Below are 21,527 nucleotides of genomic sequence, written 5' to 3' on the forward strand. Positions count from 1 at the left end.
ATGGTACAGTATTTTAAATTTCAGTATCCATGTGTTCATTGCTAGTATGTGGGAATACAATTGATTTTTGTATTTTGATCTTGGATCCTGCAGCCTTGCTGAACTCATTTATCAGTTCTGGGAGATTTTTTGTAGACTCCTTGGGATTTTCTATGTAGATAAACATCATTTCCAAGCAGGAACAGTTCATTTCTTCTTTCTGATCTGTATGCCTTCCCCACCCCATTTTTTTATTGTGGTAAAATACAAATAACATAAACTTACCATCTTGACCATTTTTAAGTATATAGTTCAGTGGTATTAAATACATTCGTAATGTGTGACTATCACCACTGTGCATCTCCGTAATTTTTCATCTTGTAAAATGGAAGCTCTATACCCATTAATATTAAGTCCCTGTCCCCCTCTTCCTCAGCTCCTGGCAACCACCTTTCTACTGTCTGTCTCCATGGTTTTGACTACTCTAAGTTCCTCACATCCGTGGAATCACACAGCATTTGTGACTGGCTTATTCCACTTAGGTGCCCTCAAGGTTCACCCAGGCTGTAGCATATTGTGCAATTCCCCTCCTTTTAAAGGCTGAATAGTATTCCATTGCGCGTATATACCATATTTTGCTTTTCTCATTCGTCAGTGGATACTTGGGTTGCTTCCATGTTTCAACTCTTGTGAATAACATGGGTGTACAAATATCTCTTTGAGATCTTACTTTCCGTTCTTTTGAGTACATACCCAGAAGTGGAATTGCTGGATCTTATGGTAATTCTATTTTTAATGTTTTGAGGAACTGCATGCTGTTTTCCACAATAGCTGTACTATTTTACATTCCCACCAGCAATGTACAAGAGAAATCCACCAATTTCTCTACGTTCTCACCAATGCTTGTTATTTTGTGTTCTTTTGATAGCAGCCGTCCTAATGTGTGTGAGGTGGTATCTTGTAGTTTTGATTTGCATTTCCCTGATGATTAGTTATGGTGAGCATCTTTTCATGTGCTTATTGGCCATTTGTTTATCTCTTTGAAGAAATGTCTATTAAAGTTCTTTGCGCATTTTTGGTTGTTGAGTTTTAGGAGTTTTCTATATATTCTGAGTATTAATCCTTATTAGATATATGATTTGCAAATATTTTCTCCCATTCTGTGTGTTACCCTTTTACTCTGTTGATAGTGTCTTTTGATACACAAACTTTCTAAGTTTTCATAAGATGTAGTTTGTGTATTTTTTGTTTTTGTTGCCTGTGTCTTTGATGTCATATTCAAGAAATCATTGCCAAATGCAAAGTTGTGAAGCTTTGACCTCTGTTTTCTTCTAAGAGTTTTATTTTTTAGGTATTACATTCAGATCTTTGATCCATTTTGGGTTAATTTTTATGTTTGGTGTTAGGTAAGGATCTAAATCCATTCTTTTGCATGTGTAGATCCAGTTTTCCCAGCACCATTTGCTGAAAAGACCGTCCTTTCCCTGTCGAATAGTTTTGGCACCCTTGTCGGAAATCACCTGACATATATGCAAGAGTTTATTTCTGCTCTCTTCTGTTGGTCTGTGTGTCTTGATCTGTATGGATGCCTTTTATTTACTTTACCTGCCTGACTATGCTAGCTAGAACTGTCAGCACTGTGTTGAGTAAGAATGGTAAGAGCAGACATACTTGCCATTCTCCTAGTCTTAGGGAAAAAGCATTTGGTCTTTCACTGTTGAATACAACATTAGCTGTAGGGTTTCTTTTTAAGTGGGGGTAGACTACTCTCTATCAAGTTGAGGCAGTTCTACTCTATTCCTAATTTTCTGAGAGTTTTTTTTTTTTTTATCATGGATGAGTGTTGAATTTTGTTAAATGTTTTTTTGCACTGATATGATGACGTGATTTTTCTTCTTTAATATGTTAACATGGTGAATTACATTGATTTTTGAATACTGAACCAGCCTTGCATTCCTGTAATAAATCTTACATGGTCACAGTATATAATTCCTTTTGTATGTTGCTGAATTCTATTTGTTAATATTTGTATTGAGGATTCTTACATCTGTATTTATGAGGTATTTTGGTCTGAAATTTCTTTTGTCCTGTCTTTGGTTTTGGTATCAAGTTAATAAACAAGCTTCATAAAATGAATTGAGAAGTATTTACTCCTCTGTTTTCTTGAAAAGATTGCAGAGAAATGTGTTAAGTCTTTTAAAAATGTTTGGTAGAATTCTGTGAAACTGTCTGGGCCTAGAGATTTCTTTTTGGAAGGATTTTATTTTAAATAACACTTTAGTTGGGATACAATTCACATACCATAAAATTCACCATTTTAAAGTGTACAGTTCAGGGTCTTTTTGTATGTCCAAAAAGTTGGGCAACCATCATTATCTAATTTTAGAACATTTTCATTAACTCTGTATCCACTAGTAGTCAGTCCTCAATCCTCCAGGCCCCCAGCCCCAACCACCATTGACCTTTCTGTCTCTGTTGGTTTGTATAATCCAGACATTTCATATAAAAGGAATCATACAATAGGTGGCCTTTTGTGTTTTTATATCTGTGTTGTAATAAGTATCGTATTTCATTGCTTTTATTGTCAAATGTGATTCCATTGTGTGTGTCTAGCATATTTTGTTTATATTTCATCAGTTCATGAACATTTGGATTGTTTTCACTTTTAAATTTATGAATAATGCCGCCACGAACATTCGTGTGCAAGTTTTCACACGGACTGTGTTTTCATTTCCCTTGGGTGTGTACCTGAGAGTGGTGCGATTCCTTTTTTCGTCATTTCCTTGCTGTTCAGAGAACTTTCAGTAGCCACTTTTCTAGGCGAGTTCTGCTGGTAACAAATGCTTCTGGTTTCCTAGTTCATCCCAAGAATGTCTTGATTTTCCAAAGGTTATTTTTGATGGGTGTACGTGTGGGTGACAGTGCTTTTCTTTCGGCACCTGGAAAATATGATGCCACTTCCTCTGGCCTCCATGGTTTCTGCAGCGAGTTTTTGAATTGTTTTCTCCCTGTAGATATCATTTTTCTCTCGCTGCTTTCGAGATTTTTTTCTTTGTCTTTAGTTTTCAGGAGTTTGACCATCTCATTGTCATACTGTGGGTACTTTGGGTTCTCCCGTGTAGGGTTTGCTCAGCTTCTTGAATCTGTAAGTCTGTGTCACTTGTTAAATTTGGGAAATTTTCTTTAAATACTTTCCAGCCTCATCCTCCTTGCCCTGTGTTCTGGTGATGGCACGAGTGTTAGGTCATTGGTTATCGTCCCACAGGTTTTTGAGGCTCTGTTTTTTTTTTGTTTTTTCTCTGTGTGTATTAGATTTGGTAATTTCTATTGTTTTCTGTTCTCTTTTATTGCTCGCTGATTCTTTTCCATGCCCCCTTCATTCTATTGTTGTGCCCTTCCATTGAGATTTTTATTTTGATTACTGTATTTTTTAGTTCTAAATTTCCTGTTTGGTTCTTTGTTATATCTTCTGTTTATTTGCTGGGACTATTTCTTTGTTGAGACTTTCTGTTTTTTCATGTGTTTCAAGTGTGTTCATAATTGCTCTTGATGGATTTTTACGACGCCGCTTTAAAATCTTTATGTACTTCTGTCATCCTATCATCTCAGTGTTGGCCTCTGCGTCACTCATTGTCCTTCAGAGAAACAGAACCCACAGGGTGTGCGTGTGGGGTGTGCACAGAGATTCAGCACAAGGAATGGCTCGTGCTACGGAGGTTGCAAGTCCAAACCCATAGCTGAGGCCAGCAGGCTCGAGAGCCGGCTGCACGCGGGAGGGCCGGTGGTGCGGCCGCTGGGAGGCAGCTGGTGGGGACGAGGTCCAAAGGCAATGTGCTGGACACCCAGGCCAGGCTGGTCTTCAGCCGAGTGAGTGAGGCCCGCCCTCATGATGCAACCTGCTGTGCTCTATGGATTAAAGTATTAACTGTGTCCCAAACACCCTTGCAGAAACATGCGGAATAATGTTTGACCAAATATCTGGGCACCCTGTGGCCCAGTCAAGTTGACACATAAAATTGGCCCTCAGAGCATCTGCAAACGATCTTTCCTCATTCAGTTCGTGCTCTCCCTAGTTCTTGGTATGGTGAGTGAGTTTCAGTTGAAAACTGGAAATTTCTGGTATTGAGTCATGACACCTGGATCTTATTTTAAACTCTCTGTTGTAGCCGGCTGCGTCTCGCACCTCTGTCAGGGGAAGGGGGGTTGCTGTCTGGCTGGGGTGAGTATGCAGTCTGGGGTCCCCACTCCGTTGGCACGAGCTGGGGCCTTCTCCTCACTGACGGGCGGGCTGGCGGCTCTAGCCCCTGCTGCACCTCGAGGATGCTTTCCTGGCTGGGAGGGTTAGGTGTGCCTCGTTCTTGCTCTGCACGTGGTTTCTGCACACTGTGTATGGGGGCGGCCTCGTTACTGCTGGATGGTGGCGAAACCCTGACTGTCCCCTCAGCCCTTCTGACAGCACCCGGGCAGGGTGGGGCTGGGGTGCCTCATCACTGCGTGTGGGAGTGGGAGTCTAGGCATCCCGGTGGTCTTCCCTAATACCACAGAGGTGGGCGGGGTTGGGGGGGCTCGTTTACTACTTGCTGAGGAGGAAAGTCCCACTCCCTACTTGGCCTTCTCTGAGAGCACCCCAGTTTGGGGTGGATGAGAGAGGCCCCAGTCACTGCAGTGCAGAATAAAGGGTGTTCCCCTGGAGTCCTGGCCGCAGTGACCACTGGACTCCCCACCCCAGCCCTGACCCCTGGCCTCCCATTACAGTCTGGGAGGGGGAAGTCTAGGCTCCCTGCTGGTCTTTGCTGGAAAGGATGGAGGTGCAACCACAGTTCTTTCTGCGATGTTTGGCTGGAGCAGTGTAGTTATTGTCTAAAAGTTTTCTGTCTTGCTAGGCTGCCCTTTCCTGACCCTTTGGTCATAGAGGGCTGGCTTCTGTTGGTGCATTTTTATCTGTGCCCTGTGGTCATTTCCAAGCTGCAGGCTTCTTCAGCTCCAAGTTTGGGATATACGAGGCAAAAAGAAAACCCAGGGAACTCACCTATTCCTAGGTCCTAGCTGGTCTGCCTTCTTTTCTCCACCTTTCAGAGTCTTCTCGTGTTTGCTTTGTGTATAATGTTCAGAGTATTATTTGCACTTAGTGGGAGGGGTAGGGAAGGGTGTGTCTACTCCATCTTCCCAGAAGTACAAGTCCCGGTTTCTTTCATTTTTGTTTTTTAAAACGAGAGTGGCTGGAGTGGCTTAGCTACTGATGGGGGTGGTGCGTCGTGGAGGGAGGATTGCAGGAGCCGAGTTCTGAGTAGGGCAGTGGCTGCGGTCGCAGCGGCATCAGCTCTCCTTTTCCTCGGAAGGAGGGCAGGCTTGGAGGGTGAGCTTGCAGGGAGGTTGGTGGCTTTGGTGGCTGTGTAGTTCCCAGGTCTGAGTTGCACGTGGTCAGGGAACAAGAACTTCAGGTAGAGCTGGGATTCTGAATGTCAGTTCTGAGGTAGGGTCCAGGCATCTCGGTGGCCAGCCTGGAGTCAGTGTCCACGGGTCAGAAGCCACAGGCTTCAGTACATCCAGGGACCCAGGACTTTCCAGGAGTTGAGTCTGCAAATTCTGCCGAGGCTGGCAGATGGCAGCGGGCCAGAGCACCGACAGCAGCCCCTGGAGGTCGGCCCGGCTGCAGGGCAGTGCCCAGGCTGTCCTCCCGCCTGTCTTGCCTGGGCCTTGCCACGAGTTGTCACCTGCCCCTGAAGCGAGGAGTGAAGGGCCAGGGCTGCCCACCTCTGCACCCCTCTCCCTCCCGGTTCGCCTCTAGCAGGACACCTGCGTGGAGAAAGAGGTTCTCCATCCTGTTAGCCCAGCCTACTGGGAACCCGTGAAAACAGAACAGCTCTGGAATTAGATGGGACCCAGAGGAGATTACCCCTCTGTGGGCCGTGCTGTAAGAAGCGAAAGATCGGGGAAGATGGACCTCCTTTCCTTTCGGATTCAGATCGCGCCTGAGTGCCGGGCTCTGTCGTGGGCCAGGCATGTGGCGAGGTCTGTCCTCCGGGAACTTGCCCACTGTGGTCTCGGTTGTGGGGGCTGCTGCACACAGAAGGTTGGAGGAGGACTTCGGGACGTGCGGGCTTTCATTCAGGAGGAAACGTCTCTGGAGTTGCTCAGGGATGTCCCCCAGCCGGGGGCGGGGGTTGGGGGTGCTGTGAGTGTTCTCCCGGGGAGGTGCCCAGGCAGAAGTCGGGCCTGCAGTGCTCGGGGCGTCCGAGCGGCCTGGGCTCCTCGGGCCTTGCCGGGCAGTGTCCGGGGGGGCTCAGTGTCCCTGCTGCTCTGGGAGCTGCAGCCGAGAGAGCTCTGCCGGGCGGGGCGGGTCTGACCTCTGGCCCTGCCTCGACTCCCACGCCCGGACGCCCGACTGGCTTCCCCACTGCACGGCCCTGCCAGGTATTCGTTCGGGGCAGGCGGCCCGACGCGGGCCAGGGCCGTGCGTCTCATCTGCGCGTCCTCCTCACGCCTTCTCCTTGCTTCCAGACAAACGACGCAGCCGGCAACACCTGGAACTGGCTCTACTTCATACCCCTCATCATCATCGGCTCCTTCTTCATGCTCAACCTGGTGCTGGGCGTGCTCTCGGGGTAAGAGGCTGCGTGGGGCTCTTGCAGGCGCCCCGTGTTCTCAGCTGAGGGACGGGCCGTGCAGTTGCACGGGGTGCGCGTGAGGTGGGCAGTGAGCCAGGCCTGGCTGGGGAGCACCCTCTGCGTTGGCTGCTTCTGGAGTCCTGGGCTCTGGTGGCCCTTTGTGCCACCGTCACGGCCCCTTCCTTGACCTTCCCTTGGCCTCTGCCTGGCTTCTGCCGTGGGGAGAGGCTGCTGCGCATGTCAGCTGGGTAGGTGGGAGGTTTGGCTGGGACGGGGTTTCTGGGCGGCTTCCATGGCCACAGAGCCCCCTGTTCCCGCAGTGAAGAATGAGCCCCTCGGGTCTCGGCTGCAGTGACCACTGGGGTGCCCGCCCCAGCTCGGGGCACCCCTTTATGCCAAGCTGCTCCAGGGGAGGGTGGGGGAGGGTGCAGTGCTGGGGCCTCCTGGGGAACAGTGACTCCTGACCCCTGCCTGGGTTGGAATGTGGCCGGCTGGCCCATGGGCACGCGGCACCCGCCTGTCCTGCACTGGGGCTGGGAGCTGAGGAGGTGCCGTGTGCCTGGGCACAGCCGGGGCTGAGGAAGCCATGACAGGGATGGGGTGGGGGTGTCAGGCCTGGCCTGCCTCTGTGCCCCACCTCCCTGAAGGAGAAAGTCCCCATTCTGCCTCCCTGAAGATTCCTGCTCAGGCCCAGGGCTCCTGAGGAGGGCTGAGGATAGAGCCCGGGGGACCCCAGAGTCGTGCCCACAGCAGAGACAGGCCGTGTGCCCCGGCTGGGGTGTGTTCTCAGCCTCGGCCCTCTCCTGTGTGGGATCCGATTGTCACTGGCATGTCTTAGACGCTACGCCTGCACAGGGACCGGCTAAGCCCCCAGCACAGGGGTGGACGTAAGCTCCCGGTCTGCTGGGGAAGCTGGGGGAGGCCTGCGGCTCAGAGAAGGCCCCTGGGGGAGGCCTGGGAAGGAGCCAGGCTGAGGGAGGAGGAGGCCCTTCCAGGCAGAGGACGCTAGGGGGGAGGCTCGGTGGGCGTGTGTGGCGTGTGTGCCACAGGGACTCTTGGGGCTGGGGCCAGAGGGTGAGGTGGGCAGAGGGCGCAGGGACTGGCAGGGGACTCGCGGCGTCCAGGCTGGGGAGGGGCATGAGCTCCGTGCGGGAGACACTACGCGTGGGGAGGTGGGCTGGAGCCCGGAGCCCGTGAGCGTCCTGGCCTCTCGGGAAGGGAGGTGTGGGATGAATCCCTGGTCAGCCTGGCCGAGCCTCGTCCAGGCGTCCAGGCCCCGTGAAGGCCACTGAAGCCGCGGCCAGCACAGCCCACGTGGCTGCACCCCGGGTGCTGCGCGGTGAGCAGCCGCCTGACCGCCTGCGGGAGCTGGCACAGCCCCGTCCGTCTCCGTTCCTGGGCCCCAGAGAAGCAGAGCTGGCGGCTGTTCCTGGGGCCCCCCCACCCAGTGGGGACGGCAGCTCAGGGACGCTGATGGCCACCGTGTGAGAGATAGCTGCTCTCCGGTGGGGACCAGGCTGCCCCTGTGAGTTTCTGCTGAGAGCTCTCGGATGGGCTCAGGCAGCGCCCTCACGGCCCTCTGCCGCCCCCAGGCTGTCCTGCTCTCAGGGCGTGGCCAGGGGACCTGGGTCAGACGGGGAGGCCACAGTGGACCTGCCTTCCTGTAGAGGGGTGGGCCTGGGCAGGAGCTGTGTCCTCTCGTCGCCTGGCCTGCAGCGGCCCAGGCCCTGGTGGGCGCTGGCTGTGGGCTCAGGGTTGGTCCTGGTGGGAACCAAGCTCTCCTTCCCACTGCGGCTGTGCGCCAGGAGTCGGGCCTGTCACGTCCACTCGGCAAGCCCGGACGCTGGTTTTATGTGTGTGAAGGGGAAGGGGAGGGAGAGGGAGGGACGGAGGGAGAGAGAGAAGGAGGGAATGGTTTCCCAAAAGGCTGGGCCGGGTGGGTGAGAGCTGCGCTGCAGGGCAAGCGTTTCTGCACAGGAGGGGCTGGGCTGTTGGAGATCAGAGAGCACGAAGGTCCCTCCTGCTCCCCGTGGGCCGCGGAGGCCACATGGGCTCTGCAGTACTTTCCTTTTGCTTCTGGCCTGCTCTGACCCGGTCGTCCCTTTTTCCTTTGCTGCCGTCTGTCCCTCCTCCTGCCAGCAATGGCTTTGTGTCTGAACCCACAGAGGAAGCAAAGGAAGTGTCCTCCAGAGATTGGTCGCAGATTACCGGGCTCAGCACGGGGGTGCATGCTTAGGCCTGCTCTAGGCGGGGGCTGTGGCGGTGTCCCTGCCCCCGGAACCCCCCGCTGGGGACCCAGGCTCTGTCCCTAACTACCAAGGAGTCTGAGGAGGGCGGGTCTGCCTGGCTGTCCACGTGGGCTCTCTGGGTGAGCAGGGAGCCCCAGGGTCCTCCAGGTGCTCAGGCTGGAAGAGGCTGGGAGACAGGGCTCCCCGGGCGGCAGCCTGCAGCCTGCATCTCCTGTCCCAGTCTGTTCTGGCCCCTGTTATCTCTGCGGGCTGCACACCTGCCTGCAGGTGTGCTCACACTCACTCCACCTGCTTGCTTTCCTGGCACGGCACAGAGAGTTCGCCAAGGAACGAGAGCGGGTGGAGAACCGCCGCGCTTTCCTGAAGCTCCGCCGGCAGCAGCAGATCGAGCGGGAGCTCAACGGGTACCTGGAGTGGATCTTCAAGGCTGGTGAGAGCCAGGGGAGCAGCCCCCGTGCGCCTGGCCTGCCCTCTGTCCGCTCTGCGGCCCGCTGGGCTCCCCGGCTGTGGGGTGGAATCTGCAGGGCTGTGCGGGGAGGAGGCGTCTCTCGACGGCTCACCCGGGGTCCTGGCTCAGAGACGGTGGCCTCCTCAGCTGAGGACTCGGCCCGACGCTGGTCTCTCCCTGTCACACCCAAGTGCCTGCCCTTTCGTGCCCTGACTCTGGGCTCGGTGGAGCCTGGACTTTCTGGACTCCTGCCCCGACCCTCAGCCCCGGGCCAGCACCCTCCCCTCCAGGCGGGGCACCCGCTCCTGCCTCCTGCAATTCACAGGTGACCCCTCAGTGCTGAGCGCGCCTGGGGGACAGCTGTGCACAGGGGCGGTGACGTGTGGGGGGATCCCGGCGGCCGCGCCCTCTTACGGGCACTGAGCAGAAGCTCAGCTCTGAGCCCCGCTGGCCTGGGGGAGCGTGAGAGCGGAGAAGGCAGGTCTTCCCGGGAGATGTGCCTTCACCCCGGTGCATTACTGGGGTGAGCCTGGAGGGGACGGGGAGAGGCGGGCTGTGGCCTGAGGCTGTGTTCCCCTGGCAGAGGAAGTCATGCTGGCAGAGGAGGACAAGAACGCGGAGGAGAAGTCCCCCTTGGATGGTAGGTGGCCCTGGCAGGCGCTGCTTGCGTGGAGAGCTCTGGCGCTGGGTGGGCAGTGGGCTGGGTGCGAACTGACAGGGTTCACACAGGGTGCGCCCTGCGGTGCCAGGCGCTCACGCGCCCACACACGAACACAGACCTGGGCCACGGAGTCTGGCCCTGGGCTTCCCGACACACGCACGCATCATCGTCACGGAAAGTTCTGTTGAACGGTGCTGCTCCTGCTGACTTTAAAGCTGCAGGTCTAGGCCAAGCCGTGTCTGTCCCCAGAGAGACTCCTGGCACGACCTGGGCGCTGGGTGGGGGTTGGGGGCCCTCTTCTGCGGCCGTGGGCACTGGTGGTGAGCATGGGCCCTGCCGCGGGCCGGGGTTGCCCTCTCTCCACGCCCACCACCAGGTCGGGGCCGGAGCGCACAGCCGCACCTGCCGCGGTCTCAGCTGTCCATACCTGAGGCTCTGAGCAGGTCTGCGGCCCTGGCTTCACCCCAGATGGACGTTTCCTGGTCTCCCTGGTGGCCAGGCTCCCACTGACCTCACTGTGGAGGGAAGGGAAAGCCGGGACCCTCCCTCAAAATTCCGCACCCCAAGGGGGCCAGGAACCATCCTGCCTCAGCCTCAGCGCTCCAGGCCCAGGGCGGAAGTTCAGGGAAGGCTGCCGGTGCTGGGGGAGGGTAACCCCAGGCTCAGCAGAAAGACGCCTGCGGCCCTGAGGGGGGCCGCCTGCGTGTGCAGCTCAGGCAGCCCCCCCACCTTTGTCTGAAGCAGTGCTGAAGAGAGCGGCCACCAAGAAGAGCAGGAACGACCTGATCCACGCGGAGGAGGGGGAGGACCGGTTCGCAGACCTCTGTGCCGTCGGTGAGTCCCGGGTCCTCCGGCCCTGCGCGCCTTGCGGCTAGACGCGGAGCGGCGCCCGGCTCCCTTCCTGGCCGGCTGCGCCTGGGGGCTCCTTCTCGCCCAGACCTTGCTCGTTCACTTGCGTAACCTGGAACCCGAGTCGCGGCCCGTGGCCGGGGCCGTGCGTCGCTGACTCTGTCGGGACCAGGGGTTTCCAAGCCTCTCTCCCCAGCCCCTGTTTCCGCCTCCTGGAGCTGCCGCTGCCGAGACCCTTCTTCCTCCTCCGCTTCTCCAGTAGGGAAAGGAAATTCTGATTAACTTATTCTGCAGAGCCGCTCTGGGTCCCTTCCTCTCTGTCCCATACCAGACTTCTGGCACCAGAACGCCTGGGCTTTCCCACCCCAAACGGCCTAACTGCGCATTCCGCCGCCGAGGAACACTCAGCCCGAGTCCCCACGTTTAACTGTGTGGGGAGGTCCCGACACTCGGTGGTTTTTCATTTCAAGCTACCGGGTCGAGTCCAGTGTGGACTCCTTGCCCTGCAACAGTCTGTGAGTGGACCAGAGTCACAGGTCTGTTTCCCATTATGCTGTTGTGTTTATGGGACAGAACCCTTCAATAAAGCAGTACACACACACATGCATACACATGTATACACACAACATACATGCATACACACGCATACATGCAATGCACGCACATGTATACACACATACATGCATACACATGCATACATGCAATGCACACATGTCGCATACATGCAATGCATACACACGCACACATGCAATGCATACACATGTATACACACATACATGCATACACATGCATACATGCAATGCACACATGTATACACAACATACATGCATACACACGCATACATGCAATGCATACACACGTATACACTCTCTCTCTCTTACACTTTACCGTTTCTGTCCCCACCCAATGCCAGGGAACCGTGCTAACAACTGAGAACAGGCCCTTTCTGGTTTCTCCGTGCTCATCTCAGACACCACACGCAGGCACACGCAGGCGTGGGCGCACATATGGGCATGTAGAGTTTGGGGACGCTTTTCTCATCTGCACCTTTGGAAACCCCTGCCCACTGACGAGTTAGTCCAACCCCAGTCTGCTGTCCATGGCTGTGTGCCGTTCACGCCACGGATCCACCGTAAATTAGTCAGCTGCCCTATCCGTGGCTGTTCATTTATTTCTAGTTTTTTTTAAATCTCACTGTGAGAAATGCTGCCCCTGGATCCTTGCACACGTGCGTCCTTCCTGACCAGCGCCTGTGTCTCTGGGGCGACTCCCAGCGCAGGCTGCGCGGGCAGGCGCACCTGCCGTTAACTGTAGCGGAGACCTTGGCCCCCGTCCTGCTTAGTCGTCACAGCTCCTTGTGGTTTTGCCAGTTTGAGGCTGGTTGGACGAGTGCGAGGGGACAGTTCATTGGCTCTGGTTTCCTCATTTCACCCCCTTGTGATTTTGACCCTCTTTTGAATGTTTCCCATTTAAACATTAAATCTACTGGTATCTCCTCATGTATCCTATTCATTTTTATGTTGGGTTTATTTATTCGTAAGTTATTTTGTATTTATTTTGTCAGCAATAAGAGACTGTCCAGGCGAGGTAGCTCACACCTGTAGTCCCAGCTTCCTGGGAGACTGAGGCTGGAGGATCACTTGAGCCCAGGAGTCTGAGGTTGCTGTGAGCTGGGCTGACGCCACGGCACTCTAGCCCGGGCAACAGAGCGAGACTCTGTATCAATAAAAAAATCTTCTATGATTTGGCATTGTTTAAATAACACTGGAATTATCTGTTTTTTATAAGTGAGATAAAACTGTGAATCTATATAGTCCAAAAAAGCCAAAAACAAACAAACAAACAAACAAAAAAACCTTGGGCCAGTTGTGTAATTTATACTTTGTTGGGAAATCTTGTGTTTTCTCTGGGCGTTCAAATTAGTTTCCGCAGAGCTGCGCGTGGTATTCTCTTACGATTGAGGCACTGGGGCTACAACATTGATCAAAATGAAAACATGGCCCTTCATCTTCTGGAGTTTGCGTTCCGGTGGGGGCATCAGACAAGAAATGAGGTGATAAGCAAACACGCAGCATGTCGATGGAGCCAGGAGCTGAGGAGGAGGAGTAGGGAAGGCAGGGTCAGGGGTTCTGGGGGTGCTGCAGTCCCCACGGGGTGGTCGTAGGAGGCCCCGGGAAGTCGGCTGCCACTGAGCAGAGAGGACGGAGTGAGGAAGTCAGCCCGAGGGACACCTGGGGGCAGGAACGTTCCAGGCAGCAGGTCCCGCGACCCTGGGCAGGAGGTGCCTGCTCGCTGCTCCCTGTGGCTGGGCAGCAGGAGGGAATCGGGGGTCGTGGCGGGCGAGGTGCCCGCAGGGACTCCAGGCAGACGGGAGGGGGGTGGTTTGCAGAGGGGTGACACCCTCTGGCTTCTGTCGTGTTAGGGCCCCTCTGGATCCCTGGGCTGCTGACAACAGACTGAGCTGGGAAACGGAGGGCGGAGCAGGGAGGCCGGTTTGGAGGCTGCTGCGAACATCCAGAGGGTGGTGGCTCAGACCTGGAGGCAGCGGGAAAGAGGACGGCAGGTGTCAGGTTCTGATGTGTTTTGAAGACAAGCCCACGGGGTTTGCTGACCCGCTGGGTGTGGGTGGGAGAGAGACCCCAAGGACAGCTGCACAGGTTGTGGCCTGAGCAATGGAAGGACAGGGAGCTCGGACGGGGAGGACAGGACCGCGGAGGGGCCGGTTTTGTGGGGACTGGCGTCCACGTTCAGGCTGGGACGTGCTCATTTCGAGATGTGTGCCGGGGAACGTGGGGACACCACGCAGCCGTCTAACGTGCCGGCGTCTGTGTGCAGGCTGGAGACGCGAAGCAGAGCGTTTGCTGTATACGATGTTCAGGGCTCTGAGACTGACCCGGAGCATGTGGGTTCGTTTTCCTCTGTGTGGTTCCTGGTACGTCCACCTTTGCGTCCTCTCTTTTTCTTAGTTTGGTTCATATTGGGGTTAATGTAGATAGTAATGACCAGATTTCAGATCTCTTTTTCTTCTACTTTTTGTTTATTTCAATTTTATTATTTCAATTCTTATCTTTATTAAGTTTATCTTTCTACATTATTTTGGTTTACTTTATTATTTTTCTACTTTCTTAGAATATGTGACTTGTTCTTGTTTTTCCTACTTTAATGGTGAAGGCGTCTTAGGCTGTGTTTTTCCGTCTGTGTGAAGCTTTGCTGTCACGTCTTCCTTCGTGCCGGTTTCTGGATGATAATTACTCTCCTCTAGAGGCAGAGGTTGGCCTGGGAGTGTGTCCTCATTTGTAAGCAGTTAAGATGTTCCTGGCCGGGCGCGGTGGCTCACGCCTGTAGTCATAACACTCTGGGAGGCCGAGGCGGGTGGATCGCTCAAGGTCAGAAGTTCGAGACCAGCCTGAGCAAGAGCAAGACCCCATCTCTAGTAAAAATAGAAAGGAATTATCTGGACAACTAAAAATATACATACAGAAAAAATTAGCCGGGCATGGTGGCGCATGCCTGTAGTCCCAGCTACTCGGGAGGCTGAGGCAGAAGGATAGCTTGAGCCCAGGAGTTTGAGGTTGCTGTGAGCTAGGCTAACGCCACGGCACTCTATCCCAGGCAACAGAGTGAGACTCTGTCTAAAAAAAAAAAAAAAAAAGATGTTCCAATCATCTTTTCATTATTTCTGTTTTTATCAGATAACAATGGGAAACGTGGCTTATAAATCTCTACATTTAAAAGTTTTCAAATTCTAAGTTCACGACTGATTTTAAAAAGCTTCACTAACATAACAAAAAAGTAAGTGTGCCATATTTTGGCAATACCGGATTGTAGGTATATTTGTTAAAATCAAGTTTATTGATCACATTTTCTAATTCTTTGTTTTCCATCTACTAAATTTGTACAGTTCCAAAAGTGATGTTTTGAACATCCCTGACATTTTATTTTTTGTGAAGTTCCTCTTGTGCTTCTCGTAGGTTGTGTTTGTGTGTTTAGCTGTTGTGTAGCTTGGTGGATGTAAAGTTCGTGACGTCACGTCTCCTTCGTGAATCGTGCTTGATTTCGTCACGCGACGCCTCCCCCAGACGGTCCCACCTGTCTGGCCTCCGAGCACGACTTCTGCTTTGCGTTGCCGTCCCTGCTTTCGGTTCCAGCTGTGTTGCCTGGTGCCTTTCTCACCCCTGAGTTTTAAACTCTTTTTTGTCATTGTGTTCTTGTCAATCATGTTTACCTGAGTTTTTAGCCCTGCGCCTCGGTCTCTGTCCCCGACATCGTTTCGTGTGGCGTGCGTGCGACTCCCATGTTCCAGGTCGGTGGCCCCAGGGGCTGGGTTCATGGAAGATGATTTTTCCGTGGATCGGGCTGGAGGTGTCGTTGGGGGTGTGTGGCGCGGAGCACAGGTGGTGACGTGCGGCCCGTTTCCTAACACGCCACAGACGGTACCGGGCCACGGCCCGTGGGTTGTGGACCGCAGTTCTGAGTGACCGTGCGCGTCTGTGTGGGGGGTTCTGAGCGTGTGGCTCTGCCCCCTGTGGGGCCCCCGCGTTATCCGGGCTGCGTAACCTCCCGCCCCATCCGCCCTGCTGCCTCTGAGGAGAGGAGTGTGCCTGGCCGAGGCTTCGGCAGGGCTGGCCGAGAGGCCTGTCGAGTGAGTCTGCTCTGACTAATTGGCGTCTGGACGTGGATCGTGAGGCTTAGCAGGAGGGCTGTGATCGACAGTCAGTGAGCATGGTGTCCAGGGCACCAGGAATTTGCCATTAGGGCCCTGCAGGGACATCCGTGACTGACAGATGGTCTCCTCTGGGCCACTCCTTCTGGGCCCCGGGCTGTCTGTGACAGCGTCTCCCTGTGTGTCTGGTGCAGCCTCTCGGCTTGTGGACACGCCCCTGCAGAGGCCTCAGGGCTCTGCCTTTGCTGTCGTGAATCCAGGCGGACACCAGCCTGATGCTCCAGTGTGGTACCGAGGGCCCGGTGTGCACACGCACATGGCCACGCGCAGACACACAGAGCATGCACGTAGTGTGCACGCTCACACATACTCCGTGTCCTCACCCAGGGACTCCACGCCCAAGCCCCGGAGTTCAGAGCCCACAAAGAGACCCAGAGCTGGGCACAGCCGCGCTCTGTCCAAGGGCAGACAACCACGGCCAGACTCAGTGCACGAGTCAGAGAAACTCCTACACAGGCACGAGTGCCCTGCTGCGGAGAGACGCAGCCAGGCCCTGTACACACACACACACGCACGCACACACACACACACACACGGACCCTAAACACCCACAGAGACCCTTCACTCACTCACCAGGCATTTACTGAACCCCTCTCAGTGTGAGGGTCTCAGTGGTCAAAGAGACGCATGGCCACTGTCCCCGCAGAGCTCACGGTCTTTTCTGGGAGGTGGGCACAGAGCAGGTCAATGAGCAAATAGTGACAGGTGGTGGCGCGGAGGTGACTACTGTCAGGGTGAGCCGAGGACCCGCTTTGGAGTGGAGCTCCCAGCGCAGGGCTCCGTGGAGGACGCTGGAGCTGGAACTCACGGCCAAGAAGGGGCTGGCTGTGGGCAGGAAGCCCGCTGAGGGGTGCTTCGCTCCTAGGAAGCCGCGAAGGGCCGAGGTGTGTGCAGAAACGAGAGGCCATCGGGTTGGATGTGGGCGGGGGAGGGTGCAGGAGTTGGATCAGAGCAGCGCAGGAGAACGTTCCGGTAGTGAGCGTTCGGGACTTTGTGGGCAGGACGGCAACCACAGGCCACGCGCGGACACACGCGCTCACTGTGCTCCAGGAAACTGCATGAAAAACAGGTGGAAACGGGCGGGCTGTGGTTGTTGGACCCCGAGTCAGCAGGAGAGGGGGGTCAGGTGCTGCAGAGCTCCTGGGCCAAACCATGGAGGTGGGATTTGGGGAGGGACTGACTCAGTCAGATTTATGTCTTGGGGGTGCAGAAAGCTTGGGGTTCCTGTGGAGAGGGGCCTGGGGGTGTCAGGACTGTGCTCTTGGAAGGTGGCCGGGGTGCTGGGACCAGAGACCGTGACCGCAGATCGTCCAGCTCCCCATCTGGCGCCCGATAACCGTGGAGATCGCCAAGGACTTTGGCTCCCTCACCTGTAAAGCGAGGGTCACGGGATAATCGGCACAATGTCTGTGGCTGTCTGGGGCGGAGGCAGATGTCCTCAGGGGTGTGTCCACGGGAGGGCTGGGCGCGTGTCATGGGGCCCGCTGCTCCCACACCCTCAGTGAGCCCCCTGTTCCCCCAGGATCCCCTTTCGCCCGTGCCAGCCTCAAGAGCGGGAAGACAGAGAGCTCGTCGTACTTCCGGAGGAAGGAGAAGATGTTCCGGTTCTTCATCCGGCGCATGGTGAAGGCTCAGAGCTTCTACTGGGTGGTGCTGTGCGTGGTGGCCCTGAACACCCTGTGCGTGGCCATGGTGCACTACAACCAGCCACAGCGGCTCACCACGGCGCTGTGTAGGTACCTGCGGGCCGGGCCCTCCCGCTGGCGACACTTCCCGAACCAGGTCTGCTCTGCAGCCTGGAAACCCTCCACGCCCCTTTCTCCCTGGGAGCACCCCGAGTGGGACCCCTGTATTGCCCAGGCCGTCCCATGGACCTGGTCAGCCCCCAAGGGCCTCTGTTGGGGATCTGGGCTGTGTCCAGGGCCTGAGGGTGGCCTTACCACCCCTGGGCTGCCCAGGCCCCGTGCCCCTGGGCCAGGGTTCCAGGAAGCCCACCTGGGCCTGGCTGGACCTCTGTTCCTCTGCGTCACGTGCGGTGGGATGAGGGGCCCTGGGCACCCAGGGGAGGAAGTTTGTGGGGTGACGAGGCCAGGCCAGGCAGGCCTTGTCCTCCTTTGTGAGCTTCAGACCCACAGACCAGGGACAAAGCTCATGCTCCTCTCTGCGGTGAGGCTGCTGCTCCTGCCCCGGGCCCCTGAGGAGAAAGCCCTGCTTCCAACCCCTTCCCAGGACTCCTCTGGTTATTTTCATTTTTCTTATTTTTGGTTGACTTTGGGCGCATTCCTGACCCCCATGACTGGGGCTGACTTGCGACTCTGTGTCCCCGAGCCTTCAGGACAGGTGACAGGGGTGGAGTCATAACTCATCCTGGCCCCGGCTGTGGCTACGACAGGCCAAGGGGAAGGCGACGGGTGGTGGGGCCCCCGTTCCACGGCCGGCCCTCCACATCGGAGGACCCTGCAGCCATGTGGAGTGTGGTCTTGGTCTGTTTCTTGCCTCACGGAGAGGATTACAGACTAAGAACCCGCTGATGTTTTCTGTCCTCTGCTCAGTGCAGCCTTCCCATCCCCCGGGGTCAGCTGCACTCACCCTGCTCGGTGTCTGCCGCAGGTCTGGGGACAGGGCCTTTTTGGGATGTCCCCCCGGGCCTCACTCTCCCCTGAGGGCCCTGTGTGCCTGAAGCTCCTCAGGAGAGCCGTTTCTGACTCCAGAGGAAAACCATCCTAGCCCCAGTCCTGGCCTGGCCGTCAGTGTGTTCCGCCATGACAGTGGCCTCCTTGGGGCCCCAGTGGGCCGGCCACACTCCCGTTCTGGGGACCACCGCCTGGTCTGCTCGGCCCGGGAGCCTGACCGTTCTCATGAGCTGTAGACTCTGCTCCGCAGCAGGAGAGACAAGGCTCTCGGGTCACGGGAAAGCGTGGGTGGGATTCCAGGCTGCGGTCTCCCGAACTTTGTACCGAATCCTCTTCCTGGCCTGGTGGGGGAGGGTGAAGAGAAGCAGAAGGACCCAGGGAGCTGCTGGCAGACGCCCGGCTCAGGCTCCCAGGGGGTGAAGTTCAAGGGCAGCGTGTGCATCGAATGCCTGCTCTGCTCCTAACTCAGGGGCCCAGGGGCCCACAGTTTGCTGTCTTGGGACTTTGCTTGGGACTGAGTTCAGTGTTTTGCTTGAGTCCTCACGCCGAGGTTTCCCTGCACGTGGGGGCCCAGGGCTTCCTCTTGACTCAGCCAGCCAGGTCCATTCTGCCCCAGGAGAAGCTTGGTACCCGGGCTCCTGAGCTGGGGGGGTGATGCTAGGTCTGGGGTCTCGTGGCACATCCGACGTGGGGAGAATAGGCTGGTGGTGCCGGGAACCTGCCCCTTGCTGCTTGGTCTTCTCTGTAGTTTCCTGGAATTCCAGCTCCACTGGCCACAGGGGAAATGGCTGGCGCGTTTGCCGCGTGCGAGCACCTCTGCCCAGTGCCGGGCTCTACCCTGCCGGGCCGGCTCCAGGGTAGGGTATGCCAGCCAGAGACCAAGGGCTTCCTCGGGGGGCCTGTCCCGAGGCTGCTCTGCGGCTGTGCAGCTTCTCCTCCAGCGACCACCCTCGGTGCGTCACCGGGACCTTCACAGCTGGGGTGTGCATGGTGAGGCGGAGCCCCAGTAAGGCCTGGCGCAGCTCCTGAGGCAGACCTGGCCACCCACTGTCCCACGGCACGCTGTGCTCTCGTGCAGAGCCCTGCTCCAGTGATCTGCCTGGGAGGGTCTGTGGGTGTCCCTGCCTCTGCCACTGGCCACGTGGCCTCCTCCTCGCCCCCCCACGCCTGGCTTGGGTGCCTGGTGCCTTCTGGCTCAGAGGCCAGGCTGGCTGTGGGTGACTTGCTCCCAGGGGCCTGGTCTTCCGTGTTCTTGGGCCGTGGCTGGGCAGTGGGGGGATCTGTCTGCATGGTGCCCACGGGGGCTGTGGAGCCCGCCCCGAATTAGGCCGTATGGCCCGTGCAGCCTGGCCCTAGTGGGGGGCTGCGGGTGAGGACAGATTCCAGGTGTGTTGGGGCGGGAGGGGTGTGTGGCCCCTCCTGCATCTGTTTCATTAGAAGCTGTGGTCCCTCAAGGCCCCAGGTCCCAGCAGAGAGCCTGGGAAGGCTGCGATAGAGTCTGCCTGGGGACTGGACTCTCAGAGGGTCGCCCTGACTCCTCGTGGCCTCGTTCTTTACGTGGGCTCTGTGCTGGCTTCTGGGCTGCCTCCTGGCCCTGCTACCCTGGCCAGAGGCCACAGTGTCTTTGGCCTCCGTGTGAAGTAAGGACTGATTCTAGCTCAGCGCTCTGGGAGGAGGATCAAAGGCAGGGGCCTCACTCACGTCTAGGATGCCTGGTGCGGCCGGTGGCTGAGCCTGGCTGCCTCTCCTGCTGTCTGTGGCCTCGTGCAGCCTCTGGAGTGACCACTTTTTTTTTTTTTTTTTGCTCTGACTCCGTCCTGTTTCTCCTCCTGCTTGGGCCGGGTCAGTAGTGTCTGTGCCTTGAATCCCCAGCACAGCCTTCCAGCCCCAGTGTGGCCTGAGGGCCTGAGCAGGGCTGTTGGTGGACTCCTGGGCCGAGGCAGCCCCCTGACGCTGATGTGCCCATAGGAGCCTCACTGACAGCACGGGGGGGCGGTGTCACCAAGCCCCTGGCGTGTGTCGTGCCATCTGGGTGCTCAAGGGGTAGAGCGGTTCTCTGTCGCGTGGGCCAAACACACAGCCAGAGTCGAAATCAAACCCGGTGCGGTGGGGTCCTGAGGACAGGCATCTGGGAAGTCCCGGTGGACAGACGGAGGCGGGGTGGACACTGAGGGCCAGGCAGAAGGGCCAGCCGGAGGCTGTAGCCCGGCTTCTCCTCAGGGTGGATGGGGGCCGCCTCTGGGGGTGGGGAGAGGGGCATCCCCTTCACCCCAGAACTCACTGCTGAGCCCAGCTTGGAGCCCACCTCCTGCCGAGCCTGTCCTCCTCTGTGTGCCGTGGGCACCAGACACTCCCCATCTCCCAAGCTGGAGCAGGCGTCTCTCCGTGTGCCTCCAAATCCGTCATTCCCGTCCTGGGCTGAGATTTCGGAGTGTGGGGGCTGCAGGCCAGGCTGGAAGGCTCAGTCCTGGAGACGCCCCGAGCCCCAGTGTCCTCCAGTCTGGGCCGGGTCCCGGGTGGGAGGAGGCCTCAAGTTAATCCCCTCTTCTCTGGCTTCTCTTAGACTTTGCAGAGTTTGTCTTCCTGGGTCTCTTCCTCACAGAGATGTCCCTGAAGATGTATGGTCTGGGGCCCAGAAGCTACTTCCGGTCCTCCTTCAACTGCTTTGACTTTGGGGTGAGTGAGACGCCTCCCCAGGGCTGCCTGCCAGGTGCCGGGAGGTCTGAGCGGTGTCCTCGCCGAGAGCACGTGCAGCCCCTCGTACGCTGTACCCAGGCTGGGGTGGGGTCTGTGTCCCACGTGAGGCAGGAGCTGCATAAAGACAGGCTCGAGGTATTGGCAGAGGGGGGCCTGACCTGGCTGGGCTGACCGGTGGGGGTGCCAGCCGCAGCGACTCTTTGTGTGCAGAACGTCCACCTTCCTTCCTCTGGTCCTGTCTGTAGAAGCTCAAGATCTGCTGAAGGCTCTGCAGCCCCCTCCCTGCCTGGGATCTTGTTACCCCACGGAGGGCTCAGCCTTTCCCTGACAGAGCGTACTGGGTCCGTGGTCCTGGTTCTGCAGCATCCTGTGGGTCTGGCCCTGGGCAGGCTCAGGCGCATGCATTGGCACTTCTGGGGCGGGCACGATCGGCCGTGGGGGGTGCTCCAGTTCTGGGGGTGGGGGGTGGTGAGCCTGGTCTGAGTCCCTCACCTCTGCAGCAGGTTGCTCATGTGGGGGTTGAGACCAGAGTGCAGGACGGGGCGGTGCTGAGCCCAGAGCCCTGGCATGTGGCACGGCTGGCACCTGCCCTGGGCTGAGCTCTGACCTGCTGGAGGCTCCGAGTGACAGGTGCACGTGCCAACCCTGAGGACGGACTCGGAGCTCTGCGGAGTTTGCAG

The 21,527-nt window shown here is 56.7% G+C and overlaps 1 protein-coding gene across 1 annotated transcript in view; it reads left to right on the forward strand.

The window, feature by feature from the left end:
* The window catches only part of CACNA1B (calcium channel, voltage-dependent, N type, alpha 1B subunit), a 110,269-nt gene that overhangs the window by 57,250 nt on the left and 31,492 nt on the right, over positions 1-21,527 (forward strand). The window contains exons 12-18 of the mRNA XM_012654741.1: positions 6,481-6,584; positions 7,853-8,071; positions 9,151-9,266; positions 9,868-9,924; positions 10,657-10,779; positions 17,040-17,249; positions 20,714-20,826. Of these exons, the coding sequence (XP_012510195.1) occupies positions 6,481-6,584; positions 7,853-8,071; positions 9,151-9,266; positions 9,868-9,924; positions 10,657-10,779; positions 17,040-17,249; positions 20,714-20,826 (942 nt within the window). The remainder of the gene's footprint in view (positions 1-6,480; positions 6,585-7,852; positions 8,072-9,150; positions 9,267-9,867; positions 9,925-10,656; positions 10,780-17,039; positions 17,250-20,713; positions 20,827-21,527) is intronic.

The sequence above is a fragment of the Propithecus coquereli genome, unplaced genomic scaffold (assembly GCF_000956105.1).
Source record: "Propithecus coquereli isolate 6110/MARCELLA unplaced genomic scaffold, Pcoq_1.0 Scaffold449, whole genome shotgun sequence".
NCBI lineage: Eukaryota > Metazoa > Chordata > Mammalia > Primates > Indriidae > Propithecus > Propithecus coquereli.